At 51.2% G+C, this 11,842-nt stretch overlaps 5 protein-coding genes across 5 annotated transcripts; 2 read left to right on the forward strand and 3 right to left on the reverse strand.

The window, feature by feature from the left end:
• Window positions 1-322: 322 nt before the first annotated feature.
• On the reverse strand, window positions 323-3,737 carry N7511_009449 (ubiquitin-ubiquitin ligase UFD2; the record flags this gene model as incomplete). Its single annotated transcript, XM_057131826.1, has 5 exons — window positions 323-426; window positions 483-632; window positions 685-2,936; window positions 2,990-3,636; window positions 3,708-3,737. The coding sequence occupies 5 exons, from the start codon at window positions 3,735-3,737 to the stop codon at window positions 323-325; spliced, it is 3,183 nt and encodes a 1,060-aa protein (XP_056979814.1).
• A 1,552-nt stretch (window positions 3,738-5,289) lies between these two features.
• N7511_009450 (J domain-containing protein) lies at window positions 5,290-6,508 on the reverse strand (the record flags this gene model as incomplete). Its single annotated transcript, XM_057131827.1, has 3 exons — window positions 5,290-5,834; window positions 5,921-6,172; window positions 6,241-6,508. 3 exons carry the CDS (start codon window positions 6,506-6,508, stop codon window positions 5,290-5,292), a joined length of 1,065 nt encoding a protein of 354 aa, XP_056979815.1.
• Window positions 6,509-7,002: 494 nt separating this feature from the next.
• Window positions 7,003-7,489, forward strand: N7511_009451 (uncharacterized protein; the record flags this gene model as incomplete). Its single annotated transcript, XM_057131828.1, has 2 exons — window positions 7,003-7,069; window positions 7,155-7,489. 2 exons carry the CDS (start codon window positions 7,003-7,005, stop codon window positions 7,487-7,489), a joined length of 402 nt encoding a protein of 133 aa, XP_056979816.1.
• A 247-nt stretch (window positions 7,490-7,736) lies between these two features.
• On the reverse strand, window positions 7,737-8,630 carry N7511_009452 (nicotinate-nicotinamide nucleotide adenylyltransferase; the record flags this gene model as incomplete). The annotated part of the gene is made up of 1 exon (XM_057131829.1): window positions 7,737-8,630. The coding sequence occupies one exon, from the start codon at window positions 8,628-8,630 to the stop codon at window positions 7,737-7,739; it is 894 nt and encodes a 297-aa protein (XP_056979817.1).
• A 1,253-nt stretch (window positions 8,631-9,883) lies between these two features.
• On the forward strand, window positions 9,884-11,281 carry N7511_009453 (uncharacterized protein; the record flags this gene model as incomplete). The annotated part of the gene is made up of 3 exons (XM_057131830.1): window positions 9,884-10,651; window positions 10,702-10,932; window positions 10,982-11,281. The coding sequence occupies 3 exons, from the start codon at window positions 9,884-9,886 to the stop codon at window positions 11,279-11,281; spliced, it is 1,299 nt and encodes a 432-aa protein (XP_056979818.1).
• Between the last annotated feature and the right edge of the window lie 561 nt (window positions 11,282-11,842).

Genomic DNA, 11,842 nt, shown 5'->3' on the forward strand with positions numbered 1-11,842 from the left:
CAATTATGTAGTCAGAATCTCATGGAGAGTCTCAGAAGATAAATCGAAAATCTGTCTGGCGAACGCAGAAAAGCTAGACATGCGTCGAAATTTGAATATTTTTGTTTGCAAGGGTTCGATTAGCCGTAACGAAGATTCAGACGATATAAAAGGGCGGACAATAGGAAACAATTGATTGAAATCATGGCCCTAAAGGCACAAGTTAGGCACAAAGCTATCGATCTATTGTCAATGTTTCAGCATTCTATGCTAAGTACGCTAATAGAAATGCGACAAAAACACCGGTGAATTAAGCAATGCAATGCTACACCTATACACCACATTAACCAGTAGATGTGTCCATATGTTCATGAGGGACCATCTCCTTGCGTTTACCGGCCAATTTCTCGAATTTGAAGGCTTCAATCTTGGCCTTCAAGTCGTCATCTGAGCAATAGAGTATTAGAAGCAAAAACAAAAGTAATTGGGAGGAGGATTCTTACCAGGAACCACATCTTCCATTTTCAATGGCACACGATTGAATGGATCATGAGGGTCACTGAGCAGGTGTGAGCGGATCGTAGCTCGATCAATGGAGATCCGTGAGCCGGGGAGGACAACAGGATCATCCATAAGGGTGTACATCAGAGGATCTAAATGGTGTTAGCAAATTCGCATAATCAAGGTCATCGCAGGAAATCATACCCAGGAATTCATCTGGAATCTCCCCAAGATCCTCTTCTGCCTGTTCATCGGCTAGCCTAGCTGCCTGGACCTTCTTCTGCATCTGACTCCAGCGACGAAGCTCCTCGGGGGATTTCAAAGACCATTTGCGGATGATATCAGCCGCCTTCTCAAAGTTGGCGGGCTTGTAGGACCGGCCATCACGAGCGACGGCCAAAATGAAGTTCTCTTTCCCAGTCAGGTTCAGATAAACATCGACGATCTCGCTCAGAAGGGCGCGCGGGTTGAAGCCGTATTCTTGCAAGTTGTCGACGCGAAGAGTGGCGCTCTTGGGACCCACCATGGCATCAAGGTTGTAGTCCAGCATGTCTGCTAAACGTTGCACGATTTCGGGCATTGTGAATGAATCTGCCAGTGCCTCGGTGAACAGTTTCAGCATAGCCACGGTTTCATTAGTGAGCTGCATGTAGTTCTTGGCGCTGCGCTGGGATTGTGACAGGTGCTCTTCTCGTTGCTGGCGGGTGGCAGCATCCATCGAGGCACCGCTGATGTTGAGTTCAGTCTGGGTGCTAGTAATGGTCTTGAAGGCACCAAAAGACTCGTCAAGCACGTAGGTCACATCGTTCAATAGAAGGTTGACAAATCGAACAAAGAAGTCCAAGTTCTGGTTGGCTTGAATAGACAGCTTTTGTCTGTACAGTGTGTTGGGCCAGATGCACTTGATGATCTGGAAGATCTCATATCGAATGTTGAACTTGTCGTAGAACTGTGTATGCGCTCCCGTGAACTCTGCTTCGATGTAGAATTTCATAACTGCATGAAGGAGATGGTCGTTGGCGAATGGGAGCGAATTGAGTAAATCAACCAAAACGCCGCTGGCGCCACCAGGGCGTTTCCAAGTGCCCCGGAACAGAATCGAGACAAGGCCGGCTTTGAGGTAAGGGTTCTTGATGTAGGCAGAGCTTTCCAGGAACGTGATGCACAGCATCACCAGCTCATCACCCTGGGTGGCAGTGATAATCTGTGGCATGCACCACATGATGAATTTGAAGTTGCTAACAACGTCCTCCACGAAATATTCCGGTAGGCACTGGAAAATTTCTGGCTGTGTCTCTGGCAGTGGCAGTGAAATCTTATCGGTCGGGAAATTCTTGCCGGATACAAGTCTCAAAAGCCATACAGTAACATATCGCATGAAAAGCATAGAGCGGCTCTGCCAATGATCGTCAAATAGCACACCCTGGAGGCTGTACTTCAGGGCCAGTCCCAAATCAAACTTGTCCTTGTACTTCTTGAGGGCGTTGTCGAAAGTGGCAAGCTGCGCCGGGTTGTTGATCCATTTGTGGCGCTCAAGTTCAAACTTGGTGATCATATTCTCCATCTGCCGTAGATCCTTTTCAAGTTGCTCCATTTTTGAGGTCAATGACTCGCTGCCGTAGTGATGAGCTGCAACAGTCAAGAAGAAGATCTCAGTGATGAAGTTTGAAGTTCCTTCAACCTTCTTGGAATAGAACGCATCAGATGCATGCTGATCCGCATTAATTTTGGTCTCATCGCGCATTTCGACCCGAGAGTTTCGATGGAGATAATCCGAGTCAATTCTGTCAATCTTGGTGAATGAAGCATCCATGAAAGGCTCACAGAGCTGGTCTAGACATGTTGTGAGGTTGAACATGAACCCATCCGAAGATACTTGTTCCGGGTCCACCTGCATCGCGCGTCGCTTGTGATTGATGTTGAGCGCAGTGGCAAACCAATCCAAAACACGATCCCGAGCCTCCTTTGAAGCTCGAATCAGATGGTTGATCACGTCCAGAAGATCAGAGCTCAGCAGTTGCTGTGTCATCCGAAGTGACCGCTGCGCATTCGAGATGTAAGCTGCATCACGCGTCTTAGGACTAGAGAAATAAGACAATGTGACGTTGCCCTGGAGAGGCGATAAACTGAACCACGGCCCTAGGAGAGTGACTTTCTCGAACTGGGCCGGATCTTTTGAAGCGTTGAAAATGGATGATTCTGTGAGGGCAGCTGCAAGGGTGCCGTGGCGGACAAGATTGCGAAGAGCGATGGTATAGGGTTTGTAGTCATCGTTAACATCCATAGATGAAAGCTGCGCACTCAGTTGCTCTACGGCAGTAATGAATGCAGGCTTGATACTCTCATCTTCATCAAACCTCTTCACGGCTTCGTTCATGAAACTGAAATCAATGCCACGTTCTTCTTCGGGGTCTAGGAGCAGATATGAGGCTAATGATTGCCCAGAGCCATCACTTCTGTGAACTGTTAGTACATCCAATGGAAGCACCCACATGCGAGTTAAACGTACCCAAACATCTCTGGCATGGTAATCGCGAAAATACAATAACTCATGCATAGCCGACGCGCCTCGCAAAGGATCTGATACTTGGGGTCGTCATCTCCAGTCCGACGGAACCCATTTGAAAGCCGTGTGATGCGTTTCCAGCATGGCAGCAGATAATCCAAAGGACGGTTTCGTTCAGCACTCGAAGCGGCTTCCAAAAGAGCCTGATCCAAGACAGAGACTTGAATCCGCAGATCCTGACTTTCTCCTTCTAGCTCGCTGCGCAGACCTGGCAAGAAGGTGCGCTTGCCGTGAATCTCCTGGCGCCCGTCATCCTTGAGGGTAATTTTGAACACGGCGCTTAATGTGCGATCCTCGAAAGTCTCGATGCTCTCGATCTTCTGGGGCGGGGGCGTGCCGGGGGCTGACGGCGGGTTGGATCGTGTTCGCTCTGGGGTGTGGGTAGACGGTGTGATTTTGATGCGTTTCCCCTCTGACTGTAGCGGGGACTGCGAGAACGAGGGAGATCCACCGAAACCACCTGTCGGGTGGGCGGACAAAGGAGATTGTGCCGGGGAGGTATGAGCCGATGATTGCGCTGAATCGGAGGTATTGTCTTGAGAGGGAGATGGGTTTGGGTTGGACAACTTTGCAAGGCGCTTATTGCGGATCTTGTGGGATGTTAATTCAAGATACCCCGGAAACTTTGCTGCGTTTACCCAGGATGAAGTAGCTCACTCACCTTGTCCGCGTCGGAGAGGGTATCCGACATTTTCTGAAGTTGACCTCGGAAGGGCTGGTGGTTAGAATCGCAACGGTGGGGATCGTAAAATCGTGAAAGTGGAGTGGCGACTCGACAACTCCAGTGAGATCCGCGGGGGAAGCGCGTTTGGTGATTCTGCGGTGATCGAAGTTCGTCTCCAACGATCGGATTTTGGTCTGATGATTTTGACTAAGCAACCGGTACATCGACAGTACCTGGGTTTTCACGGGGTCAGCAGCCATGAGCCGGGTATCTTCCAAGTCATTTGTATGGTTAGCGAGTTCGACATCCAACTCGAATTCACGAGCCATGAAGCTCTGTCTGTGCGCTTCCAAGACATTGTCGCAGCATAGCCAATGTCCAAAACAGCGAAATCTCGTCACTCTTTGTTTGAGGATACAAAGACTAACTGAGGGATAGGACACTACTACTGATATTTTCAGGGTTTACCAAAGCTGGGTTAATTTACCTAACTAAGGTGTTATACCTTGAGTGGTAATTTCTTCTGTTTGATCAGAGATCGCTTCTGTGCGATCTGGTCATAACTATATATTGAACAGAACTCGTCATCAGAAATTCGTTCGGGACAGCCGTGGATGTTTGACTATCATTATGTGACCGACATGATTTAGACAATAGTAAATAAGATGAAAGGGTGTATCCTACGTCCTGAGTAATAGAAAGAAATAGTATCCACTATTAAATCAACGACCTAAAAGGTAGTGAAAATGGCGGACTGTTTTGATATACAGCAAGGGATCGGAAGCTTATTGGCAGGGAGATATACCAAGTACTACGGAAGCCTGTTATTGGCGGCGCCGTAGAAACATGCCAATCATTTTTAGATTTGATTTGAAGAGGAGAACCTCAGCGAAGAAAACGAGAGATCAATGTCCGGTAGTGGATAGAATAAACCATTTAAAGGCGATGTCACTTTGCATGAATATAAAATAAACATGTTCTATGCAAAGTGCCGGCCACAGCTCCTTTTTCGCAGTAGATGACGAAGAAAGCTGGATCATGACATTCTAACCTTGGGGAAGATCTTTGCTTACCTGTGGCTGCAAAGAAATCCTCGCCGAAGCAACTTCAGGTTCAAATTCACAGCCCGTACAGATCTCGTGTCTGATGACATCGCTTGGAAAAGCTTTAAGTTATAGCTTTGACTATGTCCTCTTATATTCATAGATGAAACCGTAGGTTAAGCGTGACTATAGCATCTCAGGTACCAGAGCAAAAGCCAAGTTAAGCAAGATGAGCACCACGAACAAGAAAAAAATGCATTTGAGCTCCCAAACAATGTACAGGAAAGCAAAAGAAGCTCAACGCCAACAGACGCCGCCTGCTGCGGTGTATGCTAATGATATTAAAAGCAGATCTCCAGACTCACCAAAGAGCAGGAGACAAGGGGAAGAAATGAAAAGAGAGAAAGGAAAATGCCATAAACAAGCCGAGCAGTCTAAACCCTATGTAGTCGGCAGACAGGAGACAAGCAGACAAATAACATCACAGGACATCAAAGACATCGACATCGACATCAACATTGACACCAAGATCAATATCAAAGCCTAATTTTTCCTCTCAACTTCTCCAGTTTCTTACAACTAGGCATCTCCATAGCCCTCGCAGCCTTCATCTTCTCAACATCGGGGAAAATCCACCCCTGCGCATCCTGCAACCGTCGATCCCGCTCCATGGCCTCGGCATCACATCCATTGCGCAGCGTCCGTACATAATCCACCTCAACGCGCGAGTCCAGTTCGCGGAAATTGCGCGCACTAAAGTTATCGACGTCGAGCGGGTTGACAAAGTAATTCAGGTTTAACTTGGGGGTTGTGCGGCCAAGGGTATGCGGAGAAACGGGCGTGTCGAAGCGGTACGTGGGGCCTGATGGAGTCGAGGAGCCGGAGAAGAGAGAAGAGAGTAGAGGAAGGATGAAGAGGATGATAAGTGGGAGAAGTTGGCGCAGGAAATTGCGCCCATCCACCTGGGCTTCTTGTTCTCCTGCTGCTGCTGTGCGAGGTCTGCGACGTGGTGCGCCGCCGCCGAATTGATGGACGCGGAATCCTGGGCCTCCGCCCATGTTGAAGACGAATTGGGGGCCACCTAGAATGTAAAAATGAGGTTGTTAGCTTTTTCTCTTTTTCTTTTTGGCGTTGAATGCGCCTTTTTTTTCTGCTGGTGTGTCGTACCGAATCCACCGCCCATGCCGCTGAATCCTCCATTGAAGAATCGGTTGAACAGTTCTTCTGGTGAGATCTCCTCGTCGAAGCCAGGTCCTCCACCACGCGGGAATCCACCACCGCCTCCAAATCCGCTGAATGGAGATCCGCCGCTCGGCGCACTAGGTCCGGGCTGGAATCTGCTATCAGGGTCGCCGCCGAACTTGTCATAGCGAGATTTCTTGTCCTCGTCGGACAGAATCTGGAACGCACGGGAGACCACTGCGACAGCGCATTAGCGGGCGCTCTCATAGAACGTAATACTAGACTCGGAGACACCCATCACTCACTTTTGAACGCCTCGTCGGCGCCATCATAACCGTTCTTATCAGGGTGCGTCAACAAACTCTGTTTGCGATAGGCCTTCTTAATCTCATTATCCGTGGAGGAGCGCTCGACCGCTAGGATCTCATAGAATGCCGTCGCCTGACATTTGCGGATCCGCAACACTGCCGCCTTTTGATCTGGGGTATAATTGCGATTCTGGTTGCCCTGGTTGTGGTCGCGCGAGTTCGCGCCACCCTTGGCATCGGAGCCTGATGCCGTAGCGGAGGGCATAGCGACCTTGCTTTGTCGGTCGGAGAATGGAAAATCGGTCTCGAGGTCGCTTTTGTTTTGTGTTGGAGAGGGGAGTGGGCGGTGTTGGGGGAGTTTTGGGTGGCGTAGGACGGAAAATGCAAAGCCAATCACGCGCCAGTCAACGTTCAATCCGACAGAAAAGCGACAGCAACAGAGGGAGTTGATATGGTCCGAGATAAGTCCCGGGTGGAGTGGGAGGTTGGCTGATGTTAGGTGTCTTTGCCAAGAGATCCTCTGAAGGATTGCGATAGTTACATAACTTGTCCGTGCTCCGCTCCGTGCAGTTCTGATCTTGTGAGTAGATATCCGTTTCAACCTGGATATTAGGGCCTGTTTTATTGACCAGCCTGCAGCGACACATTTGGGCCGTCAAAGCTTTATCAATACTGCGTACCGGTTGTGAAATCGTCATCGCCCGTCCTTGAACCTCACCTCAACATCACCACCCCCGAGAACACAGACAATCACTCATAATGGCCGACGACGACACAATTGAAGAGACCAAGCAAACGCTGGTCCAGCGCTTCCGCGCATGGGGTGGTAAGGATCTAATCCCGCCGAGCTCACAGCTGAAAGCATGGTCAGTTGAAACAACGAAACAGCACTGACAGCATACATCAAACAGAAAACTCCTTCCCACCATCCCTCCTCGCCTCATTGATTGCAGCCCAGCACATGAAGCCATTCCAATTCTTCCCAATGCTCTTTCCGCCAGCCCTGCTCTTCACCAGTTATGCCAACCTGCAGGGCTTCAAGACCGACACAGCCGGTATGAGCGCCGCATTCTCAGGCCTATACCTCCTCCTTGCAGCACGCCGCCGCCAGCCGTTTATGAAGAAGTTCGCTGTGCGCGGTGTGGTGCGGGGTGCGACGATGGGATTGTGCTTGGTCAACTTGATCGGTGGTGGACTGGCATATACCCTTGGCAAGAGGGAGGAAGAGGAGTATCGCAAGGACTAGTGGTTGACATTGAAGGTTGAATACGATGAAGAAAGAGCAAGGCAGTTGACGCTGGTAAGCTTGACCCTCAGCTTTATTGTGATGTATGATATGTGATCGAAGCAAAAGTGGTTGGGATAATCAAGTGCGCGCTTGGAGAAGAATAACCTTGAAAACTGGGATTTGGCGTACGGATGTATTTATTCAATCATATTATATCATTATCCATGGATGCAGAATTATTCTAATACCTGACTGATATAAATGCCTACACTTTGGCAGCCCCAGCTCCAACAGCGGGATATGCCCCTTCAGAGAGGATATACTGCCTGACCAGATCCGGAACCAGCCAGTCCAAGTCCCTCGGAGCAGAATGCAAAGCTTCGCGAGCCCGAGTCGAGCTCACATGCGGCTCAGTCGGTTTCCTACCCTCAACCAACTCAATGCGCCGCACCCACTCCCTCCGCGCACCCTCATCATCCCGATCCCCTCTAGCAAGAGCATCCATAAACGCAACCTGCTCCTCCTTCTCGCCCCAATCAGCCCCAGGCCGCATAGTAACCCTCAACCGATGCCTCTCCAAGAACGGCACCAGCGGACTTAATGTATGATGCGGCGGATAATACTTAGCATCAAAGATCCGCACCAACGTATCAAAGCCCGTAAGATGCACCTGCTCCAGCGCCCCAGGATACCGATCCGAACTCTCAATCGCAGCCGCCTTGTCCACGAAATACGGCTTCTTGGTCACGCCGATGTCAATCAAGGGCAGGGCCTCGACCGGTAGCTGGTACTCGGAGCCCGAGGCAGCGGCATCCGCGAAGGCTGGTGTGGTTGCCAGGTGTGCGCGCAGATCACGGGCGAAGAGCTCCATCATAACTAGGCGATCCTCGAAGGAGGCTGGTTTGGAGGGCTTGTCTGCATTTTGGGTTGCTAGGAGGAGGAGCAGGCGGGGACGGGGCGTCGGTTTTGACTGTAGGGCGGTGCTGGCGATGCGGAGGTGGGCAAGGGTGGGGGGATTGAAGCTGGAATCTAAGACATAGAGGGTCTCCGATGCGGAGTGGTCTGGAGGGATGGTTGTTAGGACGTCGAATTCTTTGGTGGACTTCAAGAATTGTTTTAGCAGGGTTGCATATTGGGCGCGGAGGGCTGGCCAGGACATTTTGGACTGATCACTTTTGACTCTTGTTTACTTCCGAGGTTGGCCGTTGTCTGAGGCCGATAAGATTGTGCGTCACCGCCTTCACACCTACACTTTACTCTCTCTGGCCAACTCTGGCGTTCGACTTGCGATGAGCCTCCTCGTTCGCACTAACCCTTAGACCAGACACACTAGGATTCACCATTTGCCGAGTACCAGGTTCGCCCAAGTGCGACCCAGCTCGGTGAAAGGCCAATCAACGTGGTGAGGCTGGTGAGTGTACACCAAGAGGGGCAGGGGGGGGGTCTGAAAATTCGAGCCGGATGTTTCATGTCCAAAGCTTCTCCGTCAACCCTCCCCCCATACCGGAGTAGGCAGAGACCATTTCAGACCTGAATCCCGCTGGGAAAAAACCCGACCTTCTCTCCAGCACCAAATGGCGCAACTCGGAAATGAAAGATGGCCGAGTCTTTACTCGGACTCCACACGGCATTGACAGGTGCACAGGACCTTCATTTCCAGCCCGAGGGGCTAGACTTTTCCGTCATTTCAAATTTTATAGACCCTGGAGATTTCAATGTGAAACCGGGTAATTTCTGGATCTGTAACGAAATCGGAGGCCTAAACAAGGAAGGATTCTCGAAACGGGATCAGGAGGCCAGGATATGTCCGAGGGTGTGAATGCCCGCCCAAGATAGACATGACGGGCATTTCGGTGCCAGACGGGCAGATACCAGAGAGTATTGAGTGACCCCCCTACTGACTTGCATACCCGATCCTATCATCTCTCTCAGGTCAGGAAAAGGGGTGATGAGTTAGCGTTGACATGTGGCGTCAGTCCAGCGCCACCCCAAGCCTTTCATTAAGAGTCAGTTCATAGGGAGATTTCCCGTGAGATTAAAGGTCAATTTCCGCTGAGTTGCCAATCAGAGGCTGGTGCCTGAGACAGTGGAGCGCACGTTGGCAGTTGAATCCCCCACTAACGAGACCACTAACGAGACCACAGCAAAACAACTGCGTTAAGATCACTTTAATCTAAATGAATTAATATCAGCCTATCCCGCCTTGGCCCTGCTCTTCTCTCTCTTCTTTTCTTTTCTTAAGCTTGCTGTGCATTCCCTTCCATTCTTCTACTTCCCAGAGAAGCATACGTTCCTTCCACGAATTGATTTCGTGTCTCACTCTTTACTTTTGCCAGCTTCTCTCGTTCACTTGTTCACTTGTTCCAAGTTCTACAACTCACTCTCGTTCAACAACAGTCACTACTTCTCAAAATGGTTATGAAGGTTTCCGTCGCCCTCGTGGCTGCTCTCGCCGCGATGGCCAATGCTAGCCATGAAGGCCTGCACGCTCGTCGTGTGCACCAGGCTCGTTCCGTCAGCGTTGCTCCTGCTCCTGCTGCCGAGTCGACTTCGACCGTCCAGGTGTTCCCGACCCCTGTCCAGCCTGCTCCCGAGGCCCCTGCTACTCCTTCTGCTGAGCCCTCTGTTGCTTCCTCCAGCGCTGCTCCCAGCTCCGTTGCTCCTAGCTCCGTTGCTCCCGTTGCCCCCAGCAGCGTTGCCAGTTCCAGCGTTGCCAGTTCCAGCGTTGCCAGCTCCAGCGTTGCCAGCTCCAGCATTGTCAGCTCCAGCGTCGCTTCTTCTGCCGCTTCTTCCAGCGTGATCGCTTCCGTTGCTCCCTCCAGCTCCGCTGAGGCTTCCGTTTCGGCTGGTGCTTCCGCCTCGGCCTCTGCCTCTGCCACTGAGATCTTGTCTTCCACTGGCAAGCCCCGTGTCACCCGCACTCCCTTCAGCTCTCGCCCCACTGGTTACCCCACTGGTCGTCCCTCTGGACTCTCCTCCTCTGCCTCTGGCATTTCCTCTTCCGCCTCTGGCATCCTGAGCAGCTCTGCCGCTCTCCCCACTGGCACTAACGTCCCTGGAGCTGGCTCCGAGTCTGCCAGCGCTATCACCGTTACCTACACTGTTGGCTCCGGTGACTCTACCAGCCTCGTCACCACCACCATCTACATGACCGCCACCCAGGACCACACTGTCACTGCTGTATGTACTATCTACTCTCTGGATGATTGATCTTCAACTAACTGTTATAGACCGAGTCCGGTGCCGGTGCCGAGATCACCAAGCCTGGCCAGGCTGGAAACAACCAGGCTGACAAGACCAAGACCCACACCAACACCCTTCACTCCACCAAGACCGAGACTGTTACTCTCGTCGAGGCTCCTTCCACCTCCGCTGGTGCTGGCAACGGCGCTGGTAACGGTGACTCTTGCAACCCTAACCCCGTTACCGTCACCGCCACTGTCACTGAGACCGTGACTGCTGTATGTCTTCTTCCCCCCTCTTGTGAAATCTAGACTGACTTTGAGATAGGGTGCCGAGACCACTGCTCCTGCCAACAACAACAACCAGCAGACCGGATCTGAGACTGTTGCCCCCGTCCCCGAGACCACCGCTTCCGCCTCCACCAGCAGTGCCCCTTACAGCAGCAGTGTCCACCACTACAGCCGCACCCGCACTCTCACCCCTTCTTCCAGCGGTTTCGCTACTCGCACTCCCACTGGAACCCCCAGCGCTAAGCCTTTCCCCACTGCCAGCGGCTTCCCCGCCCCTCCCAGCGGTACCCCCAGCGGCAAGCCCTACCTTGCCAACTGGCGCCGCAACTTCATCTAAGCACGTCCTGTGCTGATGTGAGGGGTGTCCCAGCCCTCCCACGGAGCGGTGTGTTACGAGCCCGTTGATGATCTGAGAGAAAGTCTTTATTTCCTTCTAATCGCGCAGTGGCGCGCTGGTATTGTACCTATTTTTGTCAAGCCTTTTCGGTACAAAGTTTCTATTTCACTTCTCATTTACGCTACATTTTTGCCATGTTTCTTCTTTTCACCATCTTACTTTCTTGCAATGATCGTGCCATGCATTGTTTCTGAATTTCAGTCTTCCCTTGCTGTTCCCATCTGCAAGCCATCCTCAATCCCGGAAGACCGTCTTCGTTCTTACAACTAGCATGACATCTCCTTGCCCCATTTTTACTCCAATGAGAACCTCAATTCTAACGACTATTCCCGTTGGACCCGGACTTTTCTTTTTCTCGTATCCTCACACGGGCCTGTGACCTCCACTGCGGGGAGGGTCAGTGCTTCCTTCTGTTTTTCCTTGCTTGCTTGTTTTCCTTTTCGAAAGGGTATCTTTGCTTCTCTGATCAGATCTTCACTTCGGAATGATCTCGTGCGTGCA

Source organism: Penicillium nucicola (genome assembly GCF_028828085.1).
Source record: "Penicillium nucicola strain IBT 29836 chromosome Unknown utg000010l, whole genome shotgun sequence".
In the NCBI taxonomy this organism is placed as follows: domain Eukaryota; kingdom Fungi; phylum Ascomycota; class Eurotiomycetes; order Eurotiales; family Aspergillaceae; genus Penicillium; species Penicillium nucicola.